This window comes from Mus pahari, chromosome 8 (genome assembly GCF_900095145.1).
Source record: "Mus pahari chromosome 8, PAHARI_EIJ_v1.1, whole genome shotgun sequence".
Taxonomy (NCBI): domain Eukaryota; kingdom Metazoa; phylum Chordata; class Mammalia; order Rodentia; family Muridae; genus Mus; species Mus pahari.
The window spans coordinates 52,180,226-52,195,966 of NC_034597.1; the positions used below are offsets into that span (position 1 = coordinate 52,180,226).

Sequence of the window (15,741 nt, forward strand, 5' to 3'; positions counted from 1 at the left end):
TTTAATAGCTGAGTAGTACTCCATTGTGTAAATGTACCACAGTTTCTGTATCCATTCCTCTATTGAGGGACATCTGGGTTCTTTCCAGCTTCTGACTATTATAAATAAGGCTGCTATGAACATAGTGGAGCATGTGTCCTCTCCCTTCATTCTTTGCCCTCCTTCCTCTCGTGGTTTTGTCTTCCCCCTTCCCTCTCATCCTCTCATTTTCTCTCTCTCCCTCTTCCCTCTGTCTCCCTCCTTCCTTTCTTGTGGTAGTTTGAATGAGAATTGTCCATTGTGAATAGGCTTATGTGTTTAAATTCTTCCTAGTTAGTGGAACTCTGGGAAGTGTCTTAGTTGGGGCTTCTATTGCTTCAGTGAAACACTAAGACCAAAAAGCAAGTTGAGGAGTGTGGTAGTTTAAATATGCTTGGGCCAGGGAGTGACACTATTAGGAAGTTCAGAGAAGTGGCCCTTGTTGGAGTGGGTGTGGAGGAAGTGTGTCACTTTGGGAGTGGGCTTTAAGACCCTTCTCCTAGCTGCCTGGAAGACCATCTTCTCCAGCAACCTTCAGATGAAGATGTAGAACTCCCAGCTCCTCCTGCTCCATGCCTGTCTGGACACTGCCATGGTCCTGCCTTGATAATGAACTGAATCTCTGAACCTTGTAAGGCAGCCCCGTCTCTTCATAGCAATGAAAACCCTAAGACAGGGAGGAAAGGGTTTATTTGGCTTACACTTCTACATCACTGTTCATCCCCAAAGGAAGTCAGGACTAGAACTCAAGCAGGGCAGAAACCTGGAGGCAGGAGCTGATTCAGAGGCCATGGAGAGGTCAGCTGCTTGCTGACTTGCTTTCCCTGGGTTGCTTGGCCTGCTGTCTTATAGAACCCAGGACCACAGCCCAGAAATAGCACCACCTATAATAGGCTGGGCCCTCCCCATCAATCACCAATCAAGAAAATACCTTATAGCCAGATCTTATGGAGGCATTTTCTCAATTAAGTTTCCCTCTTTCAAGATAATTCCAGTTTGTGTGTCAGCTGACGCAAGACTAGCAGCACAGGAAGGATTAGGAGGTGTGGCTTGTTGGAAAAAGTGTGACACTGGGGGTGGGCTTTGAGGTTTTAAAAGCCTATGCCAGACCTGAGTCTCTCTCTATGCCCCACTCCTACCACACTCCAAGCCCACCTACCTCCTGCTTGTGGGTCAGACGTGGGCACTCAGCTACTGTACCCATGCCATGCCTACTTGCTGCCTTGCTCCCCTCCATGATGTCCCTCCTCCTCTCCCTCTCTCTCCCTCCCCATTTCCTCCTCTTCTCCCTCTTTCCTCCTCTCCCTCTCTCTTCATTCCCTCTTTCTTCCTCCTCTCCCTCCCACGGTCCCCCTTTCCTTCTTCATCCTTCTCTTCCCTGTTTCTCCCTCCCTTGTTCTCTTCTCTTTCATTACTTCCTCCTCTTCTCCTTCCTTTCTTCATTCACTCCTCCCCTTCCCCATCCTTTCTCTTCTTTCCTCTCTATCCCTCTTTTCTTCTGCATTTCTCTGCTATTTCCACCCTTTTCTCCCCTCCATTTAAGCCCCTCGTCCTCCTTTCCTCTCCTTTCTCTCTCACCCTGTTCCTCTTCCCTCCTATCCTCTTGTCCTCCTTTTCTTTTCTCTTCCCTTCCTCCTCCTTCTTCTCCCTCCTTCTGTGCTTCCTCATATACCCTCTATTTTAGTCTTTCTTTCTTTCGTTCTTTCTTTCTTTCTTTCTTTCTTTCTTTCTTTCTTTCTTTCTTTCTCATCTCTTCCTCCTGTTTCTTACAATGTGAATGTGAAAACAGATGTCATGTATGTTGTCTCCGGGTCCCTTTCTTCAATGCATGGAGCTGTGTAAGCTCCACTTCATCTTCTTCAAGCCTCTAATTAAAGTTTTCTGAGGATGGAAGACTTCTTTCATTGTGGACGGCCTTACATGGTGTGTCCTGCTACCTGATGTTACAGGGAGGGCTTGTCTATCACTCGCCTGCTTGCTTAGTGTTTCTCTCCCTTCCTTGGAATGTAAGCATAAAATCAGCAGCTTTAGTTACTTTCATTGCATATTACAATACGGATTTTCATGATCCCCACTAGTGCCATCTCTCTTGAGTGGGAGGCTCTTGCAGGGTGGGGCCAGGCCTGCCTTTATTGTTTCCAAGCTGCGAGGTTTTCAACTTGTGTGAATCACTTTACCCTTCAGATTCATAAAGATCTTCACTAAAGATGGAGTTTCCCTCAGTAGAATATGCATTGCCCGTGTCCATGTGTGCGCATATGTGCACGGATGTATGTGCAAATGTGTGTGTAGAGGCTGCAAGCTTATGTGGCTTGTTTTCATCCTTTATTTCTTCACAATTTTTGAGAAAAGGTCTCTACACTGAACATGGAGACCACTGATGGGCTAGACTGGCTGGCCAGGAACCTCAGAAATCTGTCTAGCTCCACTCAGACCCTGCCTTCCCGATTACAGACACCAGGAACAGCTTTTTATGTGCAGGGGTGGGAAATCTTAATTCAGATTCTCATGCACACTTTACCCACTGACCCATCTTCCCAGACCTGGATTCCTAGTTCTCTGGACTCAATCTATTTATTGATGGCCTCTGTCAAAATAGTCATGTCATTTATCTTTGCAAGGTGTGGTGGCACATACCTTTGATGCCAGTACTCAGGGGGAAGAGGGAAAGGGGTCTCTATGAATTCAAAGCCACCTAGGTTTATGTAGTGAACTAGGCCAGCCAGGGACACATGGTGAGACTCTGTCTCAAACAAACAAACAAAGAAATAATAAGTCCCTTGTGCATACAGAAAGTAGACCAACTCCCCCCACCACACACACACACACACACACACACACACACACACACACACACACACACACACACACACACATTGATAGACTGACTGTCCTGTTGCTATTTTGCTACCTTGTCCTAGTCACCTGCTTAAGACTGCTCAAGTTTACCTTTGCAGACTTTTTTTTAATCTTACTGCTACCTGCCAGTCAATATGTAACAGGAAATGTATCATTGTGAGATGACATGTGGTCACTGCCCTGCTTGCCTGCCTTTCACGTCTCTGGCTCCAAGCCTTGACAGCTGTTCTTATCAACTACAGAGTTTCTGTGCTGCCTAAAAGTATTGGACAAGAAAGGGGAAAAGCAGCCTAATACAAGACCATGTAGCCTATCCTGGCACTTAGGCAGAGGCAGAAAAATCCTGACACTTCAGAATCACCCCGTGCTTTGTCTCAGCAAACAAAATGGAAAACATATTTTAATCTGGTGGTATACATAGGATAAGATTTACCTTCAGAGTCCTTTTGAATCGTGCAGTTCCATGGTATTACAGTCATGTTATTGTGTAACCACCAGCACATTCATGTCCAGAACTGTATCTGGAAAAATTGCAACCCAGTCTACCCAAACAGTTGCTTAGGATGCGTTGTCTCACTCCTTGGGCGTCCTCCTCATGCAGGGGTGTTTCCCGTTGGGATACAGTAGCTTCAGTAGATTTTACCACTAATATCTGAAGAAGCTAGTGACTCCTCGGTCTAGGATGCCACTAGCTCTGGCATCTCTCCTGAGTTCTGATCTGCATTTCCCACGAGTAATAACATCGTGTGATGTATCCCAAAGGCATTCTGCTCTAGAGGTTCAAAGCCGCCTCTGATCAGCCTCCTTGTGGGCTGACACTGCTTCTCTTGTGGCATGCCTGATGGTGGAGGTCAGTTCTTCCTGTCAGGGCTTCCATTCCATGCCTAGGTTCTACTTGGTGCCCAGAGGAAGACCTTATAGGAAGACAGAGGAATAGGGATGTATTCTGAACTCTAAAGACTTTTAACCTGAAGATTTTGTCTTGGGGTCTGGGTGGTACATGTCACATTATAGGTGCTGAGCATGGTGTTTGGGAGGGGCTTGGGATGGGGGGAATCTCACTTATAGACAAAACTCGATATTTTTCCTATTTGTTAATACCCCAATGCATTCACTTGTATAGGCTTATCTAATTTAAAAAATCAAGTATTTGTCTATCGGGGTTTCTAGGTAGGATCCTTACACTGAGTTTCTGTATTTTTCTCTAATTGATGAAACTGACCCCTCCCAACAGTGAAATTGACTAACATTATGGTCTCCTAAAGAGCTCTCAGGGTAGTTTTCACTCCTAACTGGATTCATCAATCCTGACTATCTGGAAGGGAGCCAAGAGAAGTGGTAATTAATATCATTTTTAAAGGGTTAACTCTAAAATGGAGTTTTTATTCCATGAGAATATTTCAAATAACAATCAGGCATTTACTATTACACCAAGTAGCTTTTGCGTGGCTGTCACAGATGAGGAGTTTGGTTTTGCTATTTTCAACAGGATCTGTGAGAAGTGGAAGGAGGTACCTGGGTGTAGATTGTGGGGTTGTGCAGCTGCTTAGTATAGTTGGGTTAGGTTAGGGTCAGGCTGCTCTTCAGCAGTCACTTCTGTGTGGAGGGTTCGGGAGAGGTGTGGCCTGGAGGGAGCCCCTGGAGCTGCTCCTTAGTGAATAGCCTGAGAGAGAAGGGGTGGCCAAAGGATCCTTGCAAGCGAAGGGTGCTCCTGGGAGGGGCGTGGCTTAGAGACCGGCGCAAGGCGGTCCTTAGCTGCTCGGGGAACGGGGCGGGGTCGAGGCGGGCCTTGAGTCTCCTCAGAACAGCCGCAGTCTGCGGGGTGTGTCAGAGGAAGGCGTGGCCTGAGAAGGGGGCGGGTCCGTCCTTTACCGTCCACGAGAGGGGCGGAGCCGAGGCGGGGCCTGAGGCTCCTCCAAGAACAGTAGCGGCTCTTAGGGCGCGTCTAGGAAGGCGTGGCTACGCGGAAGGGCCGCTCCCCAGATAACGGTCCCAGGGCTGCGCATGCCTGCGGGCGACGCCTGCTTGGCCCTTTGCAGCCCCGAGCGCGCGGCGCGCCTGGGCTCGCTCCTCCTCCGCAGCGGCGCCTTCCTCTGCCCTTCTGCGGGCTGCGGCAGAGCGCTGCGGCGGTTCAGGCCTCTGCCATGAGGATCCCCGCCTCAGGGCCAGTGGCGGACCTCTCGGAGCGGCAGGGCTGGTCGTGAGGAGGAGGCCTGGGGAGCCCGCCATGGGGGACAGGTGACGAGACCCCGGGCGGGAGGGTGGTGCCGCCCGGCCGCGCGCGAACCCCGCTGACCGTCCGTCCCTTTGCCTGTCGCAGGTGGGTCCGCGTGACCGTGCTCCGCGGCTGCGTGGGCTGCAGGACCGTGGCGGTGCCGGCGACCGCAACCGGGCGGGACCTCAAGGAGCGCATCTTCGCTGAGACCGGCTTTCCGGTGGCGGAGCAGCGACTGTGGCGCGGAGACAGGGAGGTAGGTCAGCGCCAGGCCTGCCCTCTTAGATGGGCGCAGTCGCCTGCTGGCGGCAGGAAATTCACTGGCTCCTGTCTGTCACGGAAGACTGATGCTCAGAGGATTCAATAGAGCTTTGTAAAGAGCTGGAGCAGAATGGCAGGAACGTGGTTGTGGTTTTTTTTTTTTTTTTTTTTTTTTTTTTTTCATTTACAGTTTCCACATTTGTGAATCTTCACTGCCTAAAACGAAGACACGTATTTTGATGGGCATTGTGAACCAGGGAGTTTTTAAAATTCACAGACATCACCATTGATAGAACGGGATCATCATTTATATTTTTCAGTTTCTAAGTTTAACAAGAATGGTGTTTTTAAAACGGCTGATTCTGGTGCCCTTCCCACTCTCTTTGTGGTCCTGGGACAGAGACCTATGGCTTTGGATGTGCTGAACAATTACTCTACACTAATGTCTTTGAATCACAGAAATTTACAGCTGAAAAAGGTCTTCAGACATAACTTAATACTCAATATGTTATTTCGAGGAGAAAACTTAAAACTTCTGAAGTGCTAATGAATGGCTTAGTCCACTAATACTTAGGAAAATGAGAACATTTTACATGTTCAATTGTATTCTTAAATGATGGGGCTAACCCTACAGTTTTCTTGAAAGGGAAGCTTAAGTTTTATTGGCAATGATCTTGTTCTCTACTTCTAGTATCTTTCCTTTCTTATGTGATAATCATCATTTCCAGGACTTAAAAAGTTGAATAAAATCACAGGAGTAACTTGAGTGTCGTGGATGGCATTTCTAGTTGGGTTTCCATACTGCTTAATGCAGAGCCCTCCAGGGTGGTCTTAACTTTTTATCCACTGGGTAGCTTTTCTGGTTTCTTGTACATTAGACATAGATCTCTGGTGACCCGCTCTTGGGCACCTCTACAGACGGGTCATTTCTTACCATGTTCGCCAGGGATGCTGATGTGCAGACATTGGCTTGCCCCAGGAGTTGAGGCAGAACTGCAGAGGAATACACTGTTATTGCTTTGTCTGTGACACCTTCATTCTTACCCGCCTTAAAGGGTTTGCTCTTCTGCATCTATGCCCACTTTACTCCTGGGTCCACTTTGTCTTCGTGTTCCCTAAATGCATATGGTAACGTGACTCAGTTGTAGCTCTTGATACTGGAATAGTTCCTTACAGGTACCTGTGCAGGACTCAGATGTGGGGTGGTCGAAGTGGTCATATTGTTTGGGTTGGGTGGTTGGGGGGTGAAAGAGATCCAGGCCTATCACCGATCTGGTTTGAGGTCGTGAGACCATGGCTGTGAAGGTGAAATTGAAAGCATGGGGATATGAGAAGGCTCAGTGCTGTGCCAGCCTGGCAACTGAACTTAATGCTGGGAGCCCATGTGACAGTGGAAGGAAAGAGCCGTCTCTACAGACTTGTTCTCTGACCTTCACATGTGTGCCCTCATCATACACCCATAACAAACTATACACACACCACACATACATACACACATATAATCACAGACATATACACATATACATACCACACAAACATATACACACATATACATAACCATACACACATACATATACCACACACATACACATACCATACATGCATCACATACACATACATACAACCACACACGCGCACATACCAGATATAATACACACATACAACACACATATACATATACATATACCACACACACTACACACATACCATACATACCAAACATACACACACACCACACACATAACCACACACATACACATACACATACCACACACACATATACACACATATCAGACACAACACACACATACAGCACACATATACATACAAACACATACCACACACACTACACACATACCATACATACACACCATACATGCACACACATACACACACCACCACCACTACCACCACCACCACCACACACTACAAATAAGCAAATGAAGGGATATACAGGACACTTTGTAAAGGACAGAATTGTGGCAGTTGGTTCCACGTGGGCCTACAGGAAGGAGAGAGGAAGTAAACTAAGGCAGACGGCTTTATGAGCATGTTTGCAGCCTGAAACCAGACCAGGAGAGCAAGGGTTTCTTAGCAGATGACAGAGGCAGCTTATTCTGGAAGAAGTGTGGCAGTCAGTCTGCTTTTAGATGTGGTTCAGCTGATGGTGAGACAAAGAAGGAGTTAGGAAAATGCACATAACGGAGAAGTGGGTGACCCAGATCCTGCTTGCCACCACCGTGTATATGTAACTGGGGCCAAATTCATGTGTCAGAATTGCTTTCCCATTTGAAAGTCTGGTCACTGCTAAGGTCTGTGACTGTAAAGACTGACAGTCAGCTCACAACTGCAGATGGAATCAGAAAGAGAGGTCAGAGCTGGAGATAGGTCGTGGCTGATGCTTAGCAGTTCTCCCTTTCTGTATCTGGGGAGTGTGTGGGAAGAGCATCACTGAGCTCCTGGGCCCTGTTCTATGTCCTCTACACCCTGCTGAGCTCCTGGGCCCTGTTCTATGTCCTCTACACCCTGCTGAGCTCCTGGGCCCTGTTCTATGGCCTCTACACCCTGCCGAGCTCCAGACACTGTTCTGTGGCCTCTCTACCTACCATCCCATTTAACGCTCTGAAGAAACACTGTGTTGGCATTCTCTCCACAGGTGGACTTCACCCTCTTTACCTCTCAGTCCCATGCTGCTTAGGACTTCTTAGATTAACATTATTAAATTCTGAATATTTTTGTGTGAGCAGCAGATGATAATAGATAGTAGATGGAGATTTAGCTTTTCTCTTTTAATTCATCACAAGTGTGTCATGTCCCTCCCCTGCCCCCCCCCCGATTTTGACTCCTGGGCATCTATTTCCCTGTGTCGTTGATATTTAAAAAAAAAAGGTGTCAGGTGATCTGCTGAACAGTTATATTATCATACTGTTTAATAATTTGGTAGAGTCACTGGTAGTAATTGAAATGCCTATCTCTGAGGTTTGTAAGGGAGAATGAGACTGGTGAGATGAAGCATCTGATGATTTTATACTCACTTTCAAAACATTGAGACTGGCACTTTGAATAGAAGGTACATTGCATCTGGAGGGAATAGGCACATTTTCTTTGCTTGGTTGCAGTATCCAGGAGAGAAGGGAAGAGAGCCTATACAAACCCCCAAATCTTGGTACATTCCATAGGAGTTAGCACTGCTGAAGGTGTCTTACAGCCAGCTTGCTTTTTAGGTGCCTCACTGCCCTGTGATAGATAGCAACAGAGATTATAGTCTACCAGATTGTTAAGTGCCAGACCTACAGTTAATACACCTACATTAGGTGTCTAGTTTCTTGTAGTTGATTCTCTTTAAAACCTGAAAACGTCATACGTTTCCTTCTTTTGTATTTTCTGCCATTTTTTCTCCCAGTGTACCTTAGTGATCCCAAATTGGACTAATGAGCACTGGTTTATGTATTACTTCCTTGTAATTAGATGGTTAATTGACCAGTGGAATGATCACCCATGATGACATAATGGGTATTATGTTTGCGTTTCATACGTATGTGTAACCTAAGGATATAACCCAGACAATGTTCCATTTACTTTTGTTGGTTATGCCTGTTATAAGGAGCTTATCATTCTTTAGGTAGTAAGCTGGGTAGCTTTTTTTTACTCAATATTTCTTTATTAGTATCCATCTAAAGTGTATATAGCCTGGCTGTTCAGTATTTATTGTTGTGTGATATTTTGCCATGCAAATATATCACAACATTTGGGTTATTTCTAAGTTGGCTTTTGTTTTGTTTATCGTTGTTGTTTTGTTTGGTTAGTGGCAGTCAGTATTCTCACCTATGTTTCTTTGAGCACTCATGTAAGGCATGCACTAGTTTTCAGAGGATAGTTCTCAGGGCCAGCAGATGTATGATGTGAACATGCTGTATAACCAAGGACATACAGAAAGTAAGGAGATGAAAAGGGAGCTGGTTATTAAAACCCAGGAGCCTCAGAGCAGCAGCTGCTGGGAGTGGAGAAATGCAGGTTAGGCAGGAGAGACTGGAGGGTATGTGCTTGGGCTAGAAGTAGCTGCAGAGGTGCTCTGGGAGAAATGATCCCCTGAGGTGCCTGTAGGTGGTGACACTATTGGTTGGAGAGATGGTCCCCTGAAGTGCCTGTAGGTGGTAACACTATTGGTTGAAGTGTGAAATAAAGATGAGGGTGCTAGAGGTTTCGAAAGCTGTGAGTTCACCTTTTCCAGGTTGAGTTTTTAAAGTACCTACCTTTATTGGGAACAGGAAGACAAACACTGAGGCATGTTTCAGGGAAGTTACAGCTTACTCCCATCCTTTTAGGGGCAGATATGGTAATGATTTCCAAAGGGAATGTCTAGGAACACAATTCTATGGGATATCCCTGAAAATAAATGAAAAAATGTATTGCTATTTTAGGGAAATGCCATATAGATTAATCCCAAGAAAATTGCTATGCATATTAATAGGCTAAAATTTTGTCCTTTGATCTGTTGCAGTTTCCTGGAGCAATGCTGCACACCAAATACACATTGGTATCATTGATTAAAAAGATGTTTGTGTTAACATCTTTTACATATTTGAAAATGAGAATTTGGGATGATTTGGGCTGGGGGTGTAGATCAATGGTAGAATACTTGCCTAGCATGTGAAAGAGAGGGTGGGAAGAAAGGAAGGGGGTGAATTATATGATAGAAGAGAAATAGGTTTGTTTTTATTTGTAATTATTTAAAGAAAAATTCTAACTTAATTATTCCATAAAGATTTTAACTAGCATTCTGTTCTGCTCTCTGGAACATTCCCATCAGAGCAACTTATTTCTTGGTAAGGATAGTTAATGTTACTTGAATGAAAAACATTTGAGAAAGTTTTGAAGTGACAGTATTGATGTTATTGAGAGACCAAATTTTGGGGGTTCAGACTCCATCTTAGAAAACCTGACCTAAGTTTAAATTTAGTAAACTAACAGGCCAATACCTAGCTTCAGTTTCCAGGTTACCTACCCTCTATTAAAACCTGAGCCTAGCTCAAGTTTCCAGGCTACCCCCACCCCCAACAAGACCTGCATCTCCAGGTTATTCCCCCAACAAATCCAGCATCTAGTACCAGTTTCCAGGTTATTCCCCAACAAATCTGCACCTCCAGGTTACAGCCCCCACCGCCCCACTCCTGCCTAACAACCACTAATTAGGAGGAAAGCAGAAGTTAAATTTATGGTTTGGGTCCCAGCACCAGCCAGTTATGCTAAAGGCCACAGTAGCACCCCAATTAGATGCTTGCCACACTAGAAACACTCACCCCTCACTTGCCATTTTCTATAAAACCTTGTTCTGATGAGTGATCAGGGCTTTTCTTCACCAGAACTATCCTGTGGGTCAGCGGTGGGTTAAACCCAAACTCGAGCTTGTAAGCAAAGACCCTGTGTGATTGCATCCAATTAGCTCCTGGTTGGTCTTTTGGGGCTCACAAACACTTCCTTGGTACTTACTACATTATCTTGCTTCTTACACATTTTCTGTTCTCTTTTTCAGATACCTGATTGGATCAAGATTGGAGACCTGACTTCTAAAACCTGTCATCTTTTTGTAAACCTTCAATCAAAAGGCTTAAAAGGGGGAGGTATAATATTGATTTTACATGAAGTATATGCCACAATTTAGTCCATTAAAGATTTTATTTTAATGCAGAAGCAGCGGGGGAGGGTAGTGGCCTCCAAGAACTAGGAGGACGGTGAAACGAAGAGGTGTTGGGCCGCAAAGATGAAATTTCAGCTATGTAAAGCAGATGAGATCTCTGCTGCACGTGGAGGGCCCAGTTACGACGGGTGTTAGTGATGTGATGTGTACTGACGGGCTGGCTAAGGCGAGCGGAGCGTGGTGTGCATGCTTGTAAGCTCGGTAACTACGAGGCAGAGGCAGGAGGATCTTTTGAGGCCAGGCTAGGCTACCTAGCAAAATACTGTTTCAAAACAATCAAGCAAACAAAGGAATTAAATTGGGAAGTAGGAACATCTTAAATGCTTTTCCACAAAAGGAATAAAGTCAAAACTAAAGGGAGTTGGAAGAAACATTTGAAGGTGATTGATAAGGTATGGTGGTGATGATAATGATGTTTGATAGTTTCATGAATATATACTGACCTTCAAGTTCATGCATTAAGTGTTTGTACCTTTTTGTACACACTTCAATAAAATAGCTTGAACTCAAGGTTTTATTTTAAACATGAAATGAGAGCATATTACAGAATGCAGGGAGAGGCTGCCCAAGCATGGAAATGGTGGATGTAACTAGTTTTGTGATGAGTGAGAGAAATCTGTTGACATAGTCTTGCTCAGTCTTGATCTCAGTGATGTTTGTGTCAAAATTATACAAAGTTGTACAGGTTGAGAATTCCTAATGCAGAAATCCAAAAATGGGCCAAAGGCATCTAATGCCAACAATGACAACAAGTTCACTACTTGACCTCATATGACAGTTTATCATAAAAACACAGGCACACTAAAAATTTTATGTAGCTTACCCTCAGGCAATGGATATATATATATATATGGATTTCTTCTTTGGCCTTGGGTTACATCCTTAAGATATTTTATTAACTAGTGCAAATATTTTGAAGTCTAAAGAATGGGATACTCTGGTTCCAGCCTATGGTGATGGTACCTTTGTGTAAGCACTTTATTACTTTTTATTTATGTGCAGATTTTAAATTTTTCTTGTTCTTAAGGAATTTTTTCTCCATCCTCCTCTTTACATCTTCCTGCCACCTATCTGAGGACAGCCTGGTCAGCTGGGGTATAACAGTCCAGGCAGGACTTAGTTCTTTAACCTGGTCAGTCGTTGGACGGCAGAGTCATCAGAGTATCGGTTACGTTTGAGAGTAATAAGAATGTGACAACAAGTGACATTATCCGTGGCTTATTTTTTGTCACAGGAGCAATAAACAGCACCAGTTATTTAATCACCTTTAAAACAAAATAACACCTTTATCCCTTTGGCATAGTGCTTGCTGTTGAATTATCCATTTGTGAAGGTATGCCTTGGAACAATCTTTAGAAAACTAATGTGTCATGTAGTTAAATGTCATGAGATTTGATAACACTGAATTGGCTTTACTTTTCATTGAGTTGGTCCTAGGATTCTCTTGTGCCATACCTGAAACCATGCGACAGAACCAAATCACACACAGGAGGAATGCTATGAAATCCTGTTTTTCTAAATCTTTTAAAATATATCCTGCATTTTAGGTCGATTTGGTCAAACAACTCCACCCCTTGTTGATTTTCTCAAGGATATTTTAAGAAGATATCCAGAAGGAGGACAGATCCTTAAGGTAGGAGATCTGATAGAGTCCCGTGGGCTTTACCTTCAGAGCGAAGCACTTAGAGTTTGCATTTGGTCAGACTTGATTGTATTACCTTGCCAGCAAGGCCACAGTGCATAGATGAGTGGGGTAGATTTGAGAATTCAGCTGGTGTGAATGGAGGAGGGTTTGTGGGTACAGGACCACACTAAGCTGCTGCATGCTCACTCCCTTTAAACACAGTGTCCTCTAGGAATGCTCTTGGAGAGCAGTGAGCCCTGGGCACACACCAGCCGTCAATCAAATAACCAACCAGTAGCTGAGCAGCCTGATACCAGTCTATGGAGAGGTCAGGAATACATGCTTGTTTGGCTTCTGGGTTTAGAGGCTGTTTTGTGAGAGAGTTTGCTTTAATAGGGTAATTATTTATTTATGTCTGAATTACATATGATCACAATATTTTTCCTCCAAGATGGAGTGGAATTCTCTTTGTGGTCCCAGTTGGCCTCAAATTCATCATGCTTCTGCTTCAGTCTCAGTGCTGGGGTTATGGACACGGCTCGGGATATATTCTTTAAATATGAATATATTTATTAATAGGAAAAATTAGACATCTACAAAAAAAGCAATGAAAGAAGATTTTGTGGAAATTAGGTTTGGTGTTCAGTAAGAACACCCCTTAATAAGCTGGGGCAGTAGATCAGTTATTCTGTACCCTCCTTGTTATTCTCATCCGCAGTGTTCCAACCCTTATCTCTCTTCCAGCTTAGCAATGTTTTAAGGTCTAGTAGCTTATGTTGTCATGCTGGGATAGGCACAAAGATCGGGCTGGCAGGGCTGTCTTAAGGGATACTGGAGTAGCTTCTTCAGTGTGACTTTCAGAATGGCAGCCAGTGACTTCCAGGATAGTGTTTGTAGAAGGCTAGTTTGAAAGCTATTTTTTATATTGGTTGCCAGAGAAATGAAGGGTATGATTATGGAGTTGTCCTGGGGCTGGGGAGGACCGTGTGGGATGATCCGCAGGGATTCAGTCAGGATTCAGTTGTTGGCTACAGGAGTTGGGTGAGAAGTGAGTGAGTAGGAAGGGTGTGCCAGGTCTCCTGAGGTTGGCCTCCTCTGCTCTTTTTGTGATGTTTTTATTGTAGCCAGTTCTGTAGCATCTCTATTCCTTGGGTATTTAGTGCTAGGCTCAGTGGCATTTCTCAGAATTGCCTGTAGCTTAGCCTCCACCTTCAATGGTGTTTGCTAAAATGGGTCCAGATTTTTAGGGACTTGCTGCTTTCAGGAATCCATAGATGTGATCCCCTAAGGGTTACAGCCTTGGAGGAGCTCGTTACTTTACTTGTTTTACAGCCTGTGATTGGCGGTTGGGGCCTGGAACTTAGTGTTTTATCTTCAGTTTTCTTAATCCCTGCTTCCTATAAGTCATGAAGACAAACTCTTAACTATGAACTCTTTTCATTGTTTGTAAGCTAACATAGTATTCTACCAATCATTTAGTTCTTCTTACTGTCCACCCATCATATTAACATCTTGTTCATTTTAAAAGACTTCCTTGGACTGAACGGAAAGGAAAGGGATCTAAGCCATTAAAACACCTATGAGAAATGGCAACTGCATAAATAGCAGCCATAGCTGCCAGTGGATGTGTGGGTGGTTAGAGACAGTTCAGGTGAGTATATTCAGGGTTAGACGATGGCTGCTGGCCCAAACACTCCAGCCCTCCATTTTCTGAGGCTCAAACCCAGGGTCTCTCCTATGCTAGTCGAGCACTGTGCCCTCGAGCTATACTGAAGTGCCCATAAGGCCTGTGGATGTACTTGGTGAACCTGATAAGCCCAATCCCAGGTTGGCTGTTTAAGTCTCTTCTTCCTGAGTTCTTCGACATTTGTACTCTTCTAGAGGCTTTGCCATTGGCATTGCTTTGTATCAGCCGAAGTGCTCTTTAATTTAGTGATTGCAAGGTTCCAGGGAAATAAAAGAAAAACTTTCCCTAAAGTCAGATGTTGATGAGTTTGATAATGTGAGGTGATTTTTTTTTTTTTTTTTTTTGGTGTGGACTTTTCTAAACACCCACATATTCATTTAAGGTGGTAGCCCTCAGTTTACTTTATTCTAAATAGGAGTCTATTCAGGAATTTATCATGTGATGATTTTTCCCTTACAGAGCCTGTAGACAGGCTCTGGAGAACAAGGTATAGGGGTGGCTCTCCAGAGTTCCATTCAAGTTTTGATGATTGTAGGTGTATCTCTATGGCTCGAATCTTATTTCAGCCGTAGCTTGCTTCTAGTTGACAAGGATGTTTTGTGTAGAAGTATTTGGGGGGTTAGGACTGAGAATTTTGTTAATATCCTTGTCCTTCCCTTTCTAGGCCCCAGATGTCTAGGTACCCACCCATTCACCCATATCCAACAAATGATCGATACTACTTTATGAATGGTTCTCAGTACTAAGATACTTTCTGCTTCAGGAATGTCAGGCTGTCAAGAGTATTGCCTACTAAGGGTGCATGTAGACTAATACTATTGAGAATTCTTGTATCTAGAAGAAAAAAAGGATTCTAAGATTCTTTTTAAAGTTTGGTAAACAATTGAGAACTAATGGTCTATTTTTGGAAGCTGCTTAAGCATAAGCTATTCCAGAACAATCTGTATAGAACTTTGAATTAGAGTAGTCTCTTTTTAACAAAGACTTTGGATATTTCGAACTTCCAGGATTTGTAGATAGAGGCTAAACGATAGCAGTTTCAAAGGCGATTTGCAGATGTGTTGCTGGGAAAGACTTCCCAACTCCTGTGTATGTAGGAGCTACTTTCAATAGGAACCTGACTGGGGCTTAACTTTACCCATGGAGAGTGAGGTTTTCTTCTCTTTAATATACTTACTTTTTAGATATTGTAGGTAAATCAAAGTTGAACAGTAGATTACTATATTAATGTCACTTTTGGTGTATTTCATGGCTAGGAATTAATTCAGAATGCAGAAGATGCTGGGGCCACAGAGGTTAAATTTTTATATGATGAAACACAATATGGAACAGAGACTCTTTGGTCGAAAGATATGGCACAATATCAAGGTAAGAATAAA

At 44.1% G+C, this 15,741-nt stretch overlaps 1 protein-coding gene across 5 annotated transcripts in view; it reads left to right on the forward strand.

Annotated features, from left to right (window-relative positions):
• Sacs (sacsin molecular chaperone) overlaps positions 1-15,741 on the forward strand; it is a 78,286-nt gene that overhangs the window by 30,239 nt on the left and 32,306 nt on the right. For 4 of the 5 annotated variants that reach the window (XM_029541299.1, XM_029541297.1, XM_029541301.1 and 1 more), the window contains 4 exons: positions 5,198-5,348; positions 10,887-10,974; positions 12,599-12,684; positions 15,619-15,730. In XM_029541299.1, the coding sequence (XP_029397159.1) occupies positions 5,198-5,348; positions 10,887-10,974; positions 12,599-12,684; positions 15,619-15,730 (437 nt within the window). Of the gene's footprint in view, positions 1-4,931; positions 5,116-5,197; positions 5,349-10,886; positions 10,975-12,598; positions 12,685-15,618; positions 15,731-15,741 lie in introns of those variants that run through there. The other variant, XM_029541298.1, reaches the window with a different exon arrangement.